The sequence below is a fragment of the Maniola jurtina genome, chromosome 17 (genome assembly GCF_905333055.1).
Source record: "Maniola jurtina chromosome 17, ilManJurt1.1, whole genome shotgun sequence".
NCBI classification, from domain to species: domain Eukaryota; kingdom Metazoa; phylum Arthropoda; class Insecta; order Lepidoptera; family Nymphalidae; genus Maniola; species Maniola jurtina.
This window is the reverse complement of record NC_060045.1, coordinates 834351-852790: the sequence shown is the minus strand read 5'-3', so window position 1 is coordinate 852790 and position 18440 is coordinate 834351. Positions and strand designations below refer to the sequence as shown.

The 18440-nt window shown below is 35.7% G+C and overlaps 2 protein-coding genes and 1 long non-coding RNA gene across 4 annotated transcripts; 2 read left to right on the top strand and 1 right to left on the bottom strand.

Moving 5' to 3' along the window:
- Positions 1-516: 516 nt before the first annotated feature.
- On the bottom strand, positions 517-1719 carry LOC123873991 (protein aveugle). Of its 2 annotated transcripts, none has more exons than XM_045919132.1 (4): positions 1680-1719; positions 1523-1589; positions 1245-1358; positions 517-923 (listed from the first exon to the last, which is right to left on the bottom strand). In XM_045919132.1, exons 2-4 carry the CDS (start codon positions 1559-1561, stop codon positions 741-743), a joined length of 336 nt encoding a protein of 111 aa, XP_045775088.1. In that variant the 5' UTR covers positions 1562-1589; positions 1680-1719; the 3' UTR covers positions 517-740. The 2 variants fall into 2 exon arrangements, with proteins under 2 accessions (XP_045775088.1, XP_045775089.1); XM_045919133.1 differs by having other exon boundaries at positions 1676-1694.
- Positions 1720-2053: 334 nt separating this feature from the next.
- LOC123873990 (protein phosphatase inhibitor 2-like) lies at positions 2054-8262 on the top strand. The gene is made up of 3 exons (XM_045919130.1): positions 2054-2575; positions 5143-5255; positions 5959-8262. The coding sequence occupies exons 1-2, from the start codon at positions 2174-2176 to the stop codon at positions 5218-5220; spliced, it is 480 nt and encodes a 159-aa protein (XP_045775086.1). The 5' UTR covers positions 2054-2173; the 3' UTR covers positions 5221-5255; positions 5959-8262.
- A 1567-nt stretch (positions 8263-9829) lies between these two features.
- Positions 9830-17211, top strand: LOC123873992. Its single transcript, XR_006797817.1, has 3 exons — positions 9830-9840; positions 11756-11766; positions 17064-17211. It is a non-coding gene; the product is annotated as an uncharacterized LOC123873992 (long non-coding RNA).
- Positions 17212-18440: the final 1229 nt, after the last annotated feature.

Here is an 18440-nt window from a genome sequence, read left to right as displayed (position 1 = left end):
GCTAACTTGGTAGGGTATGGCAGTTTTCATTAAACCCGTACTCCTTTGGTTTCTATAGTTTCTACACGGCATCGTACTGTACAACGCATAAATCAAGCAATAAAGTATACATAAAAAAATAAAATTTATTGTAACTTCAATCCATAACATTGTATAAATGCTTAGAGTTAATCACTATTGACTACCCGTATTATAAATGCGAAAGTAGAACATATCTATAGTACGCGACAGGCCGAGATGGCAATTGGGGTGAGGCGGGGGACACCCCGCACACCCGCATGTTACTCGCGCTATACCCACACCAAGTTAGCGGGGGGGGGGGGGGCATCCCCACCCCGCTTGCCATTTCAACCTGTCGCGTAGACTTTTTATCCCGGAAAATCAAAGTTCCCTTGGGATCTTTAGAAAACCTAAACCCACACAGACGAAGTCGCGAGCATCAGCTAGTATAAACATCTAGATACTAATCTATACTAATATTATAAAGAGGTAAAGTTTGTTTGCAGGGGATAATCTCTGTAACTACTGAACCGATTTAGACCTGTCAATTTAATTTAAAAATTATGTACAACAGAAATTAATAGGCAAGCCAATTCTGAGATTGATTTGGTACAAAGATAAATCTCGTATACAGATGTCGGATATGGGCTACTTTTTCATATGGAAAAGAGTTCCCTTGGAATTTTTAGTGAATCTAAATTCACAAAGTCACGGGCTTCATCCAGTTAATCCAAAGTTAATCACAAGTCGTAGTTGAAGTAGTAATGCCGCCTCTCCAGGTCGCGTATCTCCACGATGTCGGTCTTGAGGCGCAGCTTGAGGATCTCGCGCCAGATGGCCTCGCGGTGCTCCTTGTTGCTCACGCCCATTCTGATGAGCGTGTTGTCGTTGATCCGCACCAGCGCCCTGCCTGTGATGTCGTGCTGTCAAACAACATTATTATTTTAATCACACTAATATTATAAAGGCGAAAGTTTGTGTATGTGTGTAATGTGTCTGTTTGTTACTCTTTCCACATGAGTAGAGGCTGTATATAGAGGTTTATAATAGCCTGAGCGGAACAAACCAATAATTTACACACTAGGCATGTGCCCAGAGGATTTTCCACTATCTTTAACTTTCAGTGTTGATTCTCATTCTATCAACAACTGAACAGACCTATAATATGTTAGGTACCTACCTATTCCTATTATATGAAAATAACAGAACTTTCGGTTAAAAAACACGTTTCTAGGAAAGTTTACCTCGTGAAATCTCTCCCAGTACAGATTATAGTAATCACTACAATGTCTGCGAAGCCACTTTTGAACGTCTGCTTCGGTCCACAAGTATACAGCTTTGGGGCGTGTTGTTTTTGTCTGAAAATAATATAAAGACGTTAACGTTAAGTTCATTGGTACTGAAAGTCGATGGCACGGAAATGTCGCTTGTTCATTGAACATCGTGTATCAGCTAAGACTAAAGTTTCACTTAATTTTTGCATTTTAATTGTTAAAAAGATTTTTTTTGTGGAAATTACAACCTTCGATTTGTTTGAATTTAAACTTGTGTCTTCGACCATTTTCACTCTATATTAATAGCAGCTGTTTCTGGAAGTCAAATAAATGAATAAAATTTGCTTTTAATGCCGTGAATCATTGAATTTGAAATTATTTTTGAGTTTAAAATTGTTTACAAACAAGCATCAGCTGTTGCCAGCACAGACTACGAATGGTTGCCAGTGGTTGCCAGAAAGACGTCAAATTGTCAGTGTTCAATTGATGTCGAGCACAGACCACGAATATGTCGAGTGACAAGCAAGTCTACAGATAGAAAAAATAAAATAGTCCCCACAGATAACAAATCTTGAATAGTCCAAACTATGGATAAACAATTTAAATTGTTTTTAGCGGAATACTTTACCCATGTCGTGATGTCACAGCATTTTTGTTGCTTCAAAATTACAGGTGGGCAAGTTCTTTTGAAAACCAAAAATAAAGCGAAAATTAATAAGTTATTTTTCTGCAGCTCATTGACGGCTGCACTTCATCTGTTAACTGTCAAAAATTCATGAATGAATTATGAAATGTCAGTCGGTGCATTTGTCAATTTTGTCATTTTCTTTCATCTCGTTTTACTAAATTATATGAATTTGAAGTGGAATTCAGTGCCAAGAACAATGCTTTTTTAATAAATGATGGCTCAAAACTTACAGAAGAAGCCCTCAAAGGGTATACTAAAAACGTCTCGAAGTGTCGATCACCAGGACGGGACGCCTTCCACCAGCAAGCGGGCGAAGGAGCAGAGGTTCGACGAAATGAATATAATGGAGACATTTCATCCTGCGAATAAGGATTACGGGCATATGAAGGTAGATGAGCCTAAGACGCCTTATTCGGAGGCTATAGATGGAGATTTGGAACCGGCGGACGAGTTAGACGCGAACATCCTGGCAGCGAAGCTTGCGGCGAGCATGAACAAGCCGCCGAAATGTGTGGAATCGTGTGACAGTGATGATGAGGAGGAGTCCGAGGAGGCGCGCCAGCGGAGACTTGAGTTCGAGAAGAAGAGAAAAATACACTATAACGAATTTCAGGTAACTAGTCTTACTTATATGATGCGGCTACGCAGGTCCCTGTGCGGCCGGCATCGATATTTTGTAAATTATCATAGCCACATTATAGGTATAGTCTGTTAATCGTTAAATTGCTTAAAAGATAAACAAATCGCAGAGGTTTTGGAGAAGTACATACGCGACGCAATTGGCCTGGCCGGCTTTAGATCTGGAGCTAGGTATTCTGTCCATATCATGATCTCATTCTCAATTTGCGGTAATAACGGTGTGGGCCATGTATAGTGCTCTTACATATTTAAGAAAGACTCTACTTGTTTACCTTCTAAATAAATTATTAAGGAAAACCAAAGTATATCTATAACTACAATATACCAGCACCTCTAGTATAACTGCCAAGAAATGTTGCATGTGGGAGGCAATAAAATGAATGATTAGAAATGAACTGGTTTCATCCATTTGAATTAATAAAATCTGTGCTTTATGGTACTTTTGTTTGTCATAGTACTTTTAGTGTTATAGATATTGCTCATAGATAAATTGCTTTATCAATCAAATCCATGTCTAATAATATTGTAGACGGGAAAATGTGTCTGTCTGTCTGCCAGAATTCCTGGCCCATCTGTTTAACCAATTTTGATTATATTTGGGATAGAGATCGTTTGCATCCCGGGGATGGATATTATTATATATTCCTGGAAAATCAAAGAATTCCTAAAGGATTTTTTAAATTCAATGTAATTCCAACGTGGACAAAATTACAGGCTTCATCTATTTGGTGCAGACATAATTCAAATTCTAGAGAATGATAGGCTAATTTTTAACCTGGAAAATCAAAGAGTTCTCTTTGAGGGATTTTTAAAACCTGAATCCACACGGACCAAGTTGCAGGCATAATCCAGTGTTTAAAATTATTTGAGAACATTTTATTGAGTATAACATGGGAGTTTTGTGTCACAGTATTATGTTATATCAAGTCTTCATACTCTAAAAAGTATCATATGTTACTTTCTAGTATCAACTTACTTTCATACTCTAAATATTATAATCTTTTGATTGTTAGTAGGTAATAAAAGCTATTACGTCAGTAAAATATACTTAGTTTATCAACTGCATATTTTATTGTTAATAACATAATAATAAAAGATTAGATAAAAAAATAATATTTATTTTTAGAATACTAAAAAAAGCCGAAAGTAAGATTAAATCAGTTGATAAATCACTAAGCAATAGTGATATGTCTTAAAAACTCTTGTAGCTAATTTAGGGTTACAGATGGTCGTAGTTCATTATGTAACTCTAAAATAGTCCATAGTCTGCCAATCTGCACTTACCCAGCATGGTGGACTATAGCCAAACCTTTGTCTTCTGAGAGGACCAGGCTGCCTGGAGCCTCTGGATGACACCAGTGCAAGACTGCTGCGTGTGGAAGTTCTTACAAGAGACCTATGTCCAGTAGTGGATGTCTCTCAGTTGATGATGATGAATATCCCTATTACAATCAATGTTGTTATACACCTGTCATGTAGGTAATTAATAGGAAATCAAATCAAATCAATTTTTATTTATTGCCTATTTGGGTTTACAGTTTGTGCTTACTCATATTGCAGTTAAATCGAATATTAGAGTGTACAATTATTTTAATGTGATTTTTGTATTATTTATTATTTTACTTTACACTAGCTTATTCCCTCAACTTCGTCTGCATGGACTAGGCAAATTTCGAGCTCCTATTTTACCCCCTTAATAGGTGAATTTTCAAAAATTCTTGCATAACGGATACCACCATACACAATCTGTATGAGTATTTAGTTTGAGCTGTGCGTTGATAGATAAGTCAATAAGCTTTTCCTATTAGAAATAATATTTAGATAGATAATATTTAGATTTGCTTACTTTATAAAATACTAGCGAACCGCCCCCGGCTTCGCACGGGTGCTTGAAAATAAAATATAGCCTATGTCAGGAAGAATGTAGTGTGTACTCTATTGGTCCAAATTTCATGATTTGAAGTCAACAGGAAGTACCCTATTTTATTCTATGGAAAAGTGGTTATAATGGCTAAAATATAAATGTTTGGTTTATACTATTGTGGACTTTTTTGTAGGCATTATTGAGTTCTACAACTTTTCTATAGAAGTCAACCATACATCTCTAACCATTTAGGCAGCGTTCGCGAGAATCGTTAACGTACGGCAGTTTTTTCGACGCCTTACTCCGTGCTAGTTCGTACTACTTTTCTAGTACTACTTTTCGTGCTAGTGAAAATTGTGGAGTACCACAATTTTCACTAGCACGAAAAATCCTATCTATTTTCCGGGATAAAATATAGCCTATACGGATTCGGAAGAATCCTTCTAAGTAATGGTAAAAGAAATTTTGAAATCGGTCCAGTAGTTTTTGAGCCTATTCAATACAAACATACAAAAATACAAAGGTTTCCTCTTTATAATATTAGTATAGAAAACCTAGTTTCACAATATTAAATCAATTAAAACACTTACAACTTTCTTACAACAATGTCAATTGGACCAGCTGTCCAGCTACCAAATAAGAAAGTAGTGTGCATGGCTGTTTGTCATGTTGCGCAGGCGCTGCAGCTGGCGCGGCAGCTGATGGCGCAGGAGGAGGACGAGGAAGACGACGACAAGGCGGGAACCGCCACCTGACTGCAGCGTCTCACCACGCGCTAAGTGTTCACCTGGTGAGACTTGGTCTTTCTACTTAGATCACAGTTCACGACAGTTAGCAGTAATTCGCACAAGCGTTAAAAAGCGTTGCGTTAAAACCCGGCGGTGCGCTGAAAATACAAAGTGCGCGTTAAAAAAGCGTTGACGTATGAACAGATACTTGGGAATGCATTTGTAATATTTGAACGCTTTTTTAACGTCCGTTAACGCCGGATTTTAAAGCAACGCTTTTTTAACGCTCGTGCGAATTAGGGCTTAGGAATATTGTAACAAAACGTTGAGGTTTCATCTACACTGGCAAGTGTCAAATGTGACCTACATTTGACGCTAGGTAGGCTATGAAATGCCTAGGTCTTGAGTGTACACTGTACTAGCTGTACTCACATATTTATTTGATGTAAGCCCAACTAGGTCTCTTTGATTTCACATCACCCCTAGCCTAATATTTGACAGAATGTCCATTCAGGATCAAAATCGAGAGTTTCCTCACTCAAGTCGTGCCTCCAAGTGATTTAGCGTTCCAGTGCTATGCCTGTAGAATCCGATGTGGGGCATTGGTTTAGTAAAGGAAGACTATTATATCCAACTTATCCTGTTTCCACCTTAGACTGCATCATCACTTACTACTAGGTGAGATTGCAGTCTAGGGCTAACTTGTAATGGGGAATAATTTACAAAAAAAAACTAGAAACTAATTTTATTTCTCTTACATTTCAGGATTCAGTAAAGAAAGTTCCAGCTTAGCAGACAATATTGCAACAAGTTGTTATTAGTAAATAATTAAATGCCATCGGATATATGTTCCTATGGCAGAAATGAAATCATAAGTGCTTGCATTATTATTAATGATGATAATTTTATTTATTGTAATAATGGTCCAAGATTTCAGGTACCGCCAGACATTACTTATTTTCTGAGAAATTAAATGTGTGCTGCAGAGTAGTGCTAGTGGGTACCTTTAACAGACCCATATTAGTTTGTATGCTAACCACCAATTTCAAGATATCAGCTGCAAAAACATTACTCACTTTTCTTAAAGCCTGGGTGCAGACATTTATATATATTTCTTGAGTATCATAATATGAAAATCACAATTCAGACTTACTTAACAAGATTATTTTTAATCTTACTTATAGTCTGAGTTGTAATTTTGCGAGCTTTAAAGCGTCTCGCGGAAATTGCCGCCATGGGGAGGGTCTGGCAGTATTGAATATTAATTAATTATTATTAACAATAAACTGTACATGTACAACATACCTAAAAATCAGCATTCAGACTCTAAGAAAAGTGAGTAATGTTTTTACATAGGTAACTATAAAATACTACACAGGCTAGTAGATATGCGTACGTTAAATAGTACATACTAACACTAGTCTTTTGATTCTCAGAAAATAAGTGAGGTCTGGCGGTCCTAGGACCTTGCTCTATATAATTTTTGGGCTCCACAAGAGTTGAAACTGCTGGGTGCTTAGTATGAGATTTTATATCTCACAAACGTTAATGCATTCGTGAATAATGTCAGAGTAAAATGGACCTAAATGTTGTTAACTTAAAGTCACGAATCCAGTACTATCGATTTTATTTCGCAATGTTGCCGCTTGGACAACTTGAGCTTTAAAAACAAGGTGGTTAAGGTCCATTTTACTTCAACAATGAAGTATTTCGACGGTCATTCATGGATTACTTTTTAACTACTACTTAACCAGCTTCCCAGCACTAATTTTTCATTGCAGTGTCATCATCTTTCACCATAGCACTGAATTTTTATGTTGTCTTGGTTACATGGTTATAGCATAAATTATGTACCTAATTGCTTGAAAAATTAATTATCAGCCAATCGGAAGCTGCTGTCATAGAATTCATACTTTTACTTTGTTGCGATGTATTTGTATGTAGCATGACAGATAAGTATGTTGGCAGAAAACCAGATTTTTGACTATGTACCTTCTATTTGGTAGGTACTTGTATATTTATACAGGGCGCAAATTATGTAACTTGAATGAATTCATTGCATCATGTCTACTAGGTATTACGTGCTGTAAACTATTTTTTTTTTGAGTTGTTTGTTCTGAAAGTCAGCAATGCATTGGCGGTTCCTCTGGTGATGGGTCGTAAATGTTCATGGGCGGCGATAATCATTTAATTATCAGGTGTCCCACCTGCTCGTTTGCTCACTATTCTTGTCCAGAATCTAGATCCAAAAACTCATATCTCGAACAAAACCCTGGATCAAAATATGTGCTTTAAATCGCGGGCTTAAATCTGACGGGTAGATTTAGACAAACTGTTAGCACAAGATTTGCTCTGGGAGGGGAAAGAGTAAAAATAGTAGAAGCGACTATTACCGATGTATTTCCAGTTACAGATGCGACCTTGCGATGAGATAATAGTTGTGGGAAGGATCAATTGTTCTTAGTCACCGCGTAACACACGTTTAGCAAGTTTCTTAGGGTTGCCACCTTTCCTTTTGGCAGTTACTTTTTCCTGTTAAAAGGATGGGCCATAAAAAGCTAGCCAAAAGGCAGACAGACACATACTTTCGCATTTATAGTAATTATTCATATGAAAGTGTGGATTGGGATAATATGATCATGAGAGGGGAAAACGTGTGGATAGATACTGTACCCGGCAGTACATATTACACATCGAGCTTTAGAAAGAGATGATTGACAGCTTCGGCTTCGTAGAGCGTCGTCTCTGTCGCTCATACCTATGTAATGTTTTGTCGCTGACTTGTCAGTCTCAACGAAAAAGGCGACGCCCTACAAAATCGACGTTGCCGAGTATAATCGAGCTTTAGAAAGAGATAGTTAACTTTCTAAAGCCCGATGTGTAAATGTGACTGTCAGGTACTTTTTACTTCACACACTTTTTCCAATAAATCCTACGCTATTTTAAGACCAGAACTAGCGTCAAACAATAAATTAAATTGTGTAACTAAAACAAACGCAAAGAAATGTAATACTACAAAGTTGACAACCCTGGATTTATTCAGTTTAGGTGCCACACGTCTCACGTTACCCAAATGACCCTACCTTAATATAAGGTCGCGCGTTTCTCCAAACATTTAAACACAATATTATATTTACACTTATCTTCTATACTACTAATAAATAAAATTGGAGTGTCTGTCTGTAATTTCAAAATAACTACCTCATATTAAGCTCATATCAATCAATATCAATCAATCAATATCATTTATTCATTCTTAGTTCTTAAACTATTTCAATGCACAAATAGTTATCCTAAATATTATTTTACAATATTTTGCTATGTACTAAGTATTTGTTAGTAGATGTGCCTTATAAACAGTAGGTATACAATGTTAGAAAGTTAGTAAGAACATACGAATAGGTTTGACAACCCCTGTGCTAGTAAACACTGTATTACAGTGGGTTGACTTCTCCCGTTCCTAAGAACTTAATTTAAATGTGTTAATATGGTGCGCTGATGGTCGGACATGCAAAACCGTACCAATACAACAGCGTTATAATCAAACATAGTGTACCAATAAAAATAAAAAGTCTTAATAATATATTTTAATGGAGGGTAGGTAGTGATTGTAGTTACGTACACGCGGCATTGTTGTGAGGTATCATGCAATCCAACTGCCTGTCACTCCTTTGTGCGTACATTGAGTTATGAGTTTTTAGAGACCGAGTTCTTATCCTGTATCACTAGTAATAAATATTAGTAATGTAGTGTAATGTTATTGTTAGTAAATATTAAGCCTATAGGTTTTCGTGCGTGTGCGCTTACGTGAATTTTGTGGTATATATGTATGTGTGCATGTGTGTATATGTAGAGTATGCGTGTGTGTGTTTGTGTGTTTGCGTGTGATTGTGCATTGTGTGTTGTTTACGTTTGCAGTTTGTCATACTACTACTACTAATATCATACTATTTTAATCAGTAGATCCTCTGTTTCGTTATAATTTAGAACATTAAGATATTTTATTAATTGCGTTTTCAATTTATTACTTGTAAAACCTTTCAGCATTATCTTTTTGCTTATTGCGTTGTATAGTTTCGGTCCTAGATAATTTATGAATTTTTGAGCGAAACCTGTTTTTTGTTGAGGGATATTATACACTCTATGTATTGTACGCCTAATTGCAGGAACTGGTTGAATTTTATGTTGTGCAATTATCGCGTGTTTTATAAATAATTTACGAACTGTAAGTATCTCTAGCTCAGAATATAAAAGGTGGGTAGGGTAAGTATATTTTTTAAAGGTCATAACTTTGAGTACGGCGCGTTGCGCTCTTTCTATGGTTAATAAGGTGGTTTTGGAAGCACCACCCCATGCTTTTATCCCATAAATGATTATAGACTGACATAGGGCATAGTAAGTACTTAATAGTAATTTAGTTGAACAAACATTCCTGAGTAATTTAAAAATATATATAAGTTTTCTTATCCTGCAACTTAATTTTTGTATGTGCTGTTTCCAATTGAGATTCTGATCGATCAATACACCAAGGTATTTAATAACGCTTGTTCTTTTAATAATGTAACATGAACAGTTACTTATTTGAGAACATGTATGGGCTTTAATACAAACAGAATTCTGCTCCGGTTGTGTTCTATTTTTAATACTGTAGGTCATAAATTTGGTTTTGTCTAAATTTAACGTGAGAAGATTATGATCCAGCCATGTGGTGACCATTTTAAGGCCTTGATTAGCTAAATTATTAGCTTCTTGCCAAGACTTCGCACTAAAAAGCAAAACTGTGTCATCTGCAAAAGAGACTATCTTTCCATTAGTTAAGTTCATATTACATAAATCATTTATGTAAATCAGGAACAATGTAGGGCCAAGAACGCTTCCTTGGGGCACTCCAAATTTAATGCATTCTTCCTGACTCGCATACTGACCAATTCTTACATGCTGCTGTCTATTAGAGAGATAGTCACTTAATAATTGCAATGGCAGGCCACGTACACCAATGTACTCAAGTTTCCTAATTAGAATTGGAACGGATACAGTATCGAAAGCCTTAGCTAGATCCAGATATACTGCAATAGTCTTTCGTCCCTCATCAAGGTTACCTACTATATAAGAAGTTAATTCCCGTATGGCATCATCCGTTGAATAGTTTTCCCTGAACCCGAATTGATTAGGTGAGAGTAGTTTATTAGACTCCAGGAAATGCTTTAGTCTGGCATTGACTACTTTTTCGACCACTTTAGCAATAACAGACAAAAGCGAAATGGGTCTGTAGTTGGAAACTAACTCTTTATCACCAGATTTGAGAATTGGAATTACAATAGATTTTTTTAGTGCCGCAGGAAAAACACCATCATCTATACAGCGGTTGCAAATAATACACATGGGTAGCGTAAAAATGTTTATCCCCTTTTTGAACAGCGATGTGGAAATGCCATCAGGGCCAGTAGATCCTGTTGATTTTAAGTTTAGTATTATACGTTTAATTTCCGTCTCATCTGTGGGCAGAATAACCAAAGAATTTAATGGTGCACCTATTTGCTGAGGTTTTTGCTGTCGAGCTAGTTCTAGTTCATCTATCTGTAATCTTGTTAGTATATTATTAGCCAAGTCATTGCCAATTTTAATAAAATAATCATTGACGTGATTAAGCGAAGAAGTAGACGTAGAATTAATTTGTAAAAGCTCTGTAGATGAATTTTCTTTTTTGTTCAGATTACACAATTGTTTTATTACTTCCCATTTATCTTTCAGATTTTTGTTTTTGCTATTTATTTCTTCTCTATAATAGGTGTCTTTAAGTGTCTTTAATAGTTTATTACAAGTATTGCGATATCGTTTGTAAGTTAAAGCTAATATTTCATTGTCAGGGTTTTTACGTAACTTTTTATGTAAATTATCCCGATTCCTCATGCAGCGGCATAAACCAGGGGTTATCCAGGGTTTAATATTAGTTTTACGTCTGGATAATTTAAAAGTAGTAGTGTGTCTTTTCATTGTGTTACTGACTATTTCTATAAAAATATTTGTCATTTCATCAGCATCAGCATTGTGAAATGTTTCCGGCCAATTAATTTTACTTAGTTCCTCAATTACTGCATTTAAGTTAATTTTTGTTCTTTCAATAGTTTGTTTTTTAGGTTTAATGGTTTTTCTTGGTATTGATGTCATAACACAATAATGATCGGTAATTGTTGTATTACAAACTATAGATGAGGAGGAATTTTTAGTTCTAATAAAACTGTGGTCCAAGCAGTTATTCAGTCTTGTCGGAAAGGTATGTGCAGGTAATAATCCATGCGAGGCAAGTAGATTCATATATTCTGTTGTATCCCTATTGATGGCATGATGATCTGCAATGTTAATGTTTATATCACCCATTAAAACGACTGTTTTGTAGCTTCTATGTTCGAATAGCAATTTATCTAAAGAGTTTAAGAATGGTTCCAGATTTTTGAAAGAGGGCGGCCGGTACACTGAAATAATTGCGAGATCATTATTAATAGTGGTCACTAGACAGTTAGCTTCTTTAAAGTATTCTGGTTCATTAACATTACAAGTTAAGTGTTCTTTTATGTATATGACGACACCATCATTTTGATTGATATGATTTTTAGTTGCATATGACAGATAATTTGTTATTTTAGGTATGCTAGATATTTCAGTTAGCCAACATTCAGTGAGTATAATAATATCAAATGAAATATCCAAACGTTTAAGTAGGACCAGTAGTTCGTCATAATTACACGATAGACTCCTAATGTTCTGAGTTAAAATGCTAAAAAAGTTACTGCCATGCTCTAATAGTGTTTTACATTGTTCCGGTATGTCCGCGATCACAGCTTTGCCGACATTGATGTTATCGTCAATGTCAGCTGAGATTGCTTGTATATTAGCCATAGTCAGCAGGATAGATGAACGAAGAAGTTGAATTTAAAAAATAAGCTGTGTTGCGGACAGACAATGTAGCCGAAATATATAAGCAGATGCCTCTGAGTAAACAATATGCAATAGTAGTATGTAAATATATGTGTGAGTACTTGATGAATTGTTGTGGTTGTTGTGTGTGTGTGTGAGTGAGATGTGTGAGTATGCACTTAAGATTGCTAAGATTAACTAAATCATTATTAGCTATGTGACATAAAAATTTAACTATTAAACATATTTCCTCCAAGTGATTCATTTTGTACTTTTTATTAAGATAGTCCGGCAATGTCTGATTCTGCGTAGATTGGAATTGCTGGCGATCCTGGTTCTCGTCTCGCATAAATTCGTCCCCTCCTGATCCAAACGAATTTCCACTTGAGTTCTTTGCCTGCTTCGCGGGCCTTCCGAAATAACTGTCTGTTATATTTCGTAAGCCTTTCGTTGATATAAAACTTCCGGTTTTATATCCGGTTTTATATGGTTATTTGAACGATACCAACACTGAATCACACGTTTTTAAAATTTTTGTCTGTCTGTCTGTCTGTTTGAAAAGGCTAATCTTCGGAACGGCTGAACCGATTTTGACGGGATTTTCACAGACAAGTAGAGGATTGACCAGGGCGTAACATAGGCTACTTTTTTAACCGACTTTCAAAAAGGGAGTTGTGTTTTTTTACCTATGTACACCGAAATCTCCGGGATTTCTGAACCGATTTGCGTAATTTTATTTTAATCGATAGAGGAACTTTGTGACATTGTTTCATAAAAAAATTGGATTCCAACTCCTCAATCCTGATGCTGCAGGGGACCTCACCATCACTACTGATGGGATTTAGAAACTATCGGTTATAAATTGATTGATATTGAAGGTATCTGTACCAAGTAAAGACATTGTCGTTGACCTCGAGGACCCAACTCCTCAACCCTGATTGCTGTAAAAAATTGCATTTCTAAATCCTGGTGATCCCTCGGGATTTTTAAAGGATCATCCGTTTAAATGTTTTTACGTGGTAAAGAAACACGTTGCATCCCGGGGAATACAAAAGTTCTCACGGGATTTCAGATCCTAAATCCACGCGGGGAAGCTGCGGGCATCAGCTAGTAATAAATAATATTGAAACGTCGTGTCTGTTTGAACGGGCTAATCTTCGGAAGTACTAAACCTATTTTGACGGGACTTTCACAGACAAGTAGAGGATTAATCAAGGAGTAACATAGGCTACTTTTTTAACCGACTTTGAGCATTGGAGTTGTGTTTTTCTACCTATGTACACTGATATCTCCGAGATTTCTGAACTGATTTGCGTAATTTTTTTTAGTAGTTAAGGGAACTTTGCGGCATTGTTCCATAAAAAATTTGGATTCCAACTCCTCAATCCTGATGCTGCAGGGGATCTGACCAATCCACGCGGGCGAAGCTGCGGGCATCATCTAATTACATAATAAATTTGTAATTGTAATTATCATTGCTGTAGTTATATTGGCATTTTGCCAATTCACAACTCTGAAATGTTATTACGATATTCTCAAGTAACATTATGGGTTTTATATTGAAGATAACGGGCGGATATCCGACTTTCCTATTCTTTCTTTTATCTAATGATAATATCATATTATTATACTAAATCACAATGTAGATAGTAGTAATCGAATTATGCAATATAGTTTGGAGGGGTTTTTAAGGTGATTATTTATTTTTAATCTGTTCATGCGAGCCTTATTGAATAGGCATTTGTGAAAGAAGAAATCTTAGGGCCGGCGCACATATGGCGGAGCGCAGCGAAGAGCATTTTTCACAGTCAAAATATTATCGACATTGTCCTCATTGAAATAATATCTAAAATCAATAGTGCATCCGTGCGGATACTCTCACATCCGCGCGAAGTCTCGCGCGTGCTCGCGCATTCTCTGATAGAAATTCGCATAATGTGTCACGGGATTAGAAAACTTCGCGGGCATGCTCTGCGCTGCGCTCCGCTCCGCCACAATATGTGCGCCGGCCCTTATGCAAAGGGTTATAGTCATCGCTTAGGCTTATCAAAGTTTTGCTTAACTATTGTTTAATTTTTTTATTGTAAAATGTGAAGAAATTAAAAGTGTGAAGGAAATATTGTCGACTACATAAGACAAAAATTGGGTAGTGTAATTATTTATTTTTGTTTCTCTATGTTGAGAACTGGGTTCTTTTTTGTACACCTAAAGTGATACCTACTATTAAATTCTAAATTAATGTTTAGGATTTAACTTTAAGTAATTTAAAGTCGATTTTTTGAGATGTTGAAATATTTTTGCTGACAAAGGTCAGACAGTCAATAAAAATCGTGTTACATTTCAGAATAATCATCAATACAATTTTTATTCTCTAAAAATGAAATATTATTGGGTTTGTTTAACTATAATTAATATTACCCTTTCCTCTAACTAAGCATCAAGCTTGTACTAGGAGTGGGTATAAAAATATTGTATGGCAATACTGAAACAGGCGTGGTTTGAACCACTAAGTACTTAACCAAACTGGTGTAGAGAAAACTAGCCTACGACTATGGTTAAATGTAGTGTGTTTGTTAATTTTCTCGGGTGTGTTGCCTCGCTTCTCTCTGAAAATGACAGACTTTTATGCAAAGAAGTTAATGCGTTTGACTTTAATTTGGTTGAGTACTTAGTTTTAATTGTCTACCTTTTTAGTCTAACCTAGCCTGTTGAGCTATTAAGGGTAATATATACACGTTGTTTCATAAGAGCTTGAATATTGCGATATTTATTGACGGTCTGAATCTATTACGGAATAGTTATGGCACTAGCAACATAATTTGCTGTAAGACGACAGATGGATGAGGATGGTAAGCAAAACATGTACCCAAATATGAGAATCTGACCCGCTTGTTTGCGTCAAGATTTGTTGCAACATTTTGTTGTGTGACTTGTCGCTAGTATGTACTTTACATTTAAAACATCGTGACTAGGAATTCTAAAGTTATTCTAGAAGTATTGTTGATATACGATTGTTCTAATTCTAGTTGAAAGCAATTGTATTGCTATAATGTGATAGAGCTTGAAATTCTAGGCTATTAGGGTGAGTCCACACTATGTTACGATGTGCACACAATATGTACCTAGGTACTAAAAGTGTGGACTCACCTTTAGGTTATACAGAATAAATTAAAGTAAAAGAAAAACACATTATGATAAACAGTTATAGAATAGTCTTTAAAACGATTGCAATAAAAATTGTAAAGTAATTAAATTAATAACACTTACACCTCACGTCACGAAAGTTGACACTTTATAGTGCCTAAGTTTCATTTTTGTTAAAATGTGTGGGGTAAAACAAACGTTATTATAAGTCTAGTAAGGGCCAGCACATACCGGCGGCCGGCTCAGGAAAGGATGTATTTAACAATTCTACTGATGTTCTATTTCACGAAGACCGTTTTGCTATAATTGTGTGAGTGCATACGTACACATTGTCATAGTGTGCGTGGCGCTCAGTGCTGATCGCAGTGCAGTTTACGTTACCCACACGAAAGTGTTAACGTTATCGATACACTCACTAATACAACCAAGGCTGACCAGTCATCGTGCAATAGAAATCTATACCTTTCAACTTAGAACACCAATACCTAATTTGATATCATAGGGTGGTCGCATAAAGAAGCGAGTTTCCGTTACTGGCAGGTCGATGCAGGTAAAATAGCCTTATGTTTTCTTACACCTATTACCTATCTCTCTTCACGTGAGAGCTCATAAGATAATATGGGGCTATTTTACCCGCACCGATCAGTACCGACACGCACCAACTTGTCAGACCGGAAACCTGGCTCTTTATGCCAGCACCCTAATTATCGGCAGAGAATCCCTCTCGACGATCTCTCACGCCAGTCATCAGTGTGTGCTGAGCCTAATTGCCTAGTTGTTCAACTTTCCTGACGCGCACACACGCATACCAGGTGAACTTGGAAATAGACTACCTAGAAGTACCGATTTTGACTAGTCTTTAATTATATCAATAAAACTACTTGATTTAGTCGTCGTTCCACTACCAGAGGCTTATATTCTTGAGATCAGATTTTTGCTTACATATTACTATCCAAACTGAAAAATCAAAGGACATCAAACGAAGAGCAAAGAAGACAAAGAAAAATCTATAAGTCTAAAAATCTAAAAAAAGTCCCTGTCTTACTGAGTACTGACTGACTCATGAACACCCAGTCCAAGCTCTTGACCCAGAAAGCTGAAATACACCCAAGTTCCCTTTGTATTTTTTTCAAAATTCCCATGGGATAGGGAATAAAGAAGAACTGACCAAGCAAAACCGGGTTGGGTCAGTTAGTTTCCCATACTCATAGTTGCTTATTTGATTATTACAATAAATTCTGTGTAAGTTAGAGATCCAAGCCATCGTAAAATAAAAACTCTGAAACTCTAAACCTTTGGCAGTATGATCGACGCCTTAGATTGCTAATATTGGATTATTATTTTTGATACGTAAATGTTATAGATATAGGTCGAGAGATTATTAAAGACCTATGTTATCAGATACCTATAATATGGTATAAGAATATATTATGAAATGAGAATATATAATATTTAATGTTATAATAATATCATATGAGTCGCAGATACTTATCTAATTCTTATAGTTTTCCAAAAAAAACTAAATTGAGGATACTTGACTTGTTTTCATAGCTCTTAATATATCGCTGTGTGATGAAATTGCTATTAAATAAAATCATTAAATATCTTCTAAACGCCTAAGCTTTAAAATTTACGCACAACTCAGGGCTATAATACTATAGTAATTAAACAAATAAAATCAATACAAATAAATAAATTAACTGTCAAAGAAATAATGCAATTTCATCACTCTATAAAAGATTTAAAATAAATCTATATTCTTATGTATTTCACGTGACACATATTTCTATTAACAATTATTTTAATAAAAGTCCTGTTAGTATTATTTTTAAATAATTTTTATTTGCCTACCTGTACTTAGGTTTTGTATATTCCTTGGGTTTCTGAATGTAAAAAGTGGCTTTCGTATTTATATTGTATGCATTTTGTAAATAGTAATAAAGTTTACATTATATTAAATCCTGTGTTTTTTTATATAAGTACCTGTACCTACCTAACTATATTTTGAATATTCTGATCTTCTGATTAATTAATTTGATAGGTAGGCACCTATGGCAAGTATTACTGTAAGAATTAAACTACTAATCATAGAACGATTTCAGTATCTATATGCTACCTTTTTTTTGCTGCTAGTCGGAGGGACACGCGGAGAATCTTCTCTATCTGCTAGGTTATCAGCCACAGCTAACAATATCTCTGAAGAGAAATTATTTATAAGCCATGTTACCAGAGCGCATCGGCCCGAATACTGCTCTCCGAAAACTCCAAAAGGGACCAGCAGCACCTGGGCACACTAGGAGGTTACCTGGCTGGCGCCTCTACATACTTGAATGGTACTGATGGCTTGTGCTTTGTACCAACCTTTATAATACTTACCTGCATCCTAAGTACAGAATTTTCTATACGAAAAACTGACCAAGTATTTTTAAAACTATTTTGAACTTGCCGATGCCCGCGACTTCACCCGCGTGGATTTAGGTTTTTCGAAATCCCGTGGGAACTCTTGGATTTTCCGGGATAAAAAGTAGCCTGTGTGCTAATCCAGGATATTATCTATCTCCATTCCAAATTTCAGCCAAATCCGTCGAGTGGTTTTTGCGTGAAGGAGCGTAGAACGTAGTGTTTATATATTCTTTGTGAAGGAGTAACAAACATACACACACACACATACAAACTTTCGCCTTTATAATATTAATGTGATGTGATTAAACATATGGAATTAAATAATCTATAGATACCATAAAAATTATTGTATTCTTAATTTAAATATGTACAAAGTTGTTCTTTGAGTTTAAAATTTGCCGCTCATTTACGTGAGGGCCTATCCTAGGATATGTGGGAACTTGAAAGTTGTTACTTTTAGCTAATTTTATTTTTTACTTTGAATCTTATTCCGTTTAATATAGTGCATTTTGTATCGCTATCTGTCAAATATGAGCTCTGACAGTTTCATTTTACGTAAGAAATTAAGTAGTTTAAGATCCTAAAATTAAATAATGAGCTTTACTACTAACCCCAGGCTGGATTCAAAAATTTAACTACAGGTAGTATAAAGCAAAAGAATATTTTGAAAAAAATAATTGTACTTGTTTCTAAAAATATAAGCAAAATACGTGAACTTCTAAAGAAGAGTACCTATATGTTTCTTGCTTGTAAAGGAATGCATTAGTTTTGAAATTAAATGGCGC

Excerpts from the sequence above, each read along its gene's own strand:
- LOC123873991 (XM_045919132.1), bottom strand. The coding sequence starts at position 1,561 with ATGGTCGAAGACACAAGTTTAAATTCAAACAAATCGAAG. Across the intron at positions 1,359-1,522 it reads TAAATTCAAACAAATCGAAG|ACAAAAACAACACGCCCCAA; the intron begins GTTGTAATTTCC and ends TATTATTTTCAG. Across the intron at positions 924-1,244 it reads ACTGGGAGAGATTTCACGAG|CACGACATCACAGGCAGGGC; the intron begins GTAAACTTTCCT and ends GTTGTTTGACAG.
- LOC123873990 (XM_045919130.1), top strand. The coding sequence starts at position 2,174 with ATGATGGCTCAAAACTTACAGAAGAAGCCCTCAAAGGGTATACTAAAA. Across the intron at positions 2,576-5,142 it reads TACACTATAACGAATTTCAG|GCGCTGCAGCTGGCGCGGCA; the intron begins GTAACTAGTCTT and ends CATGTTGCGCAG.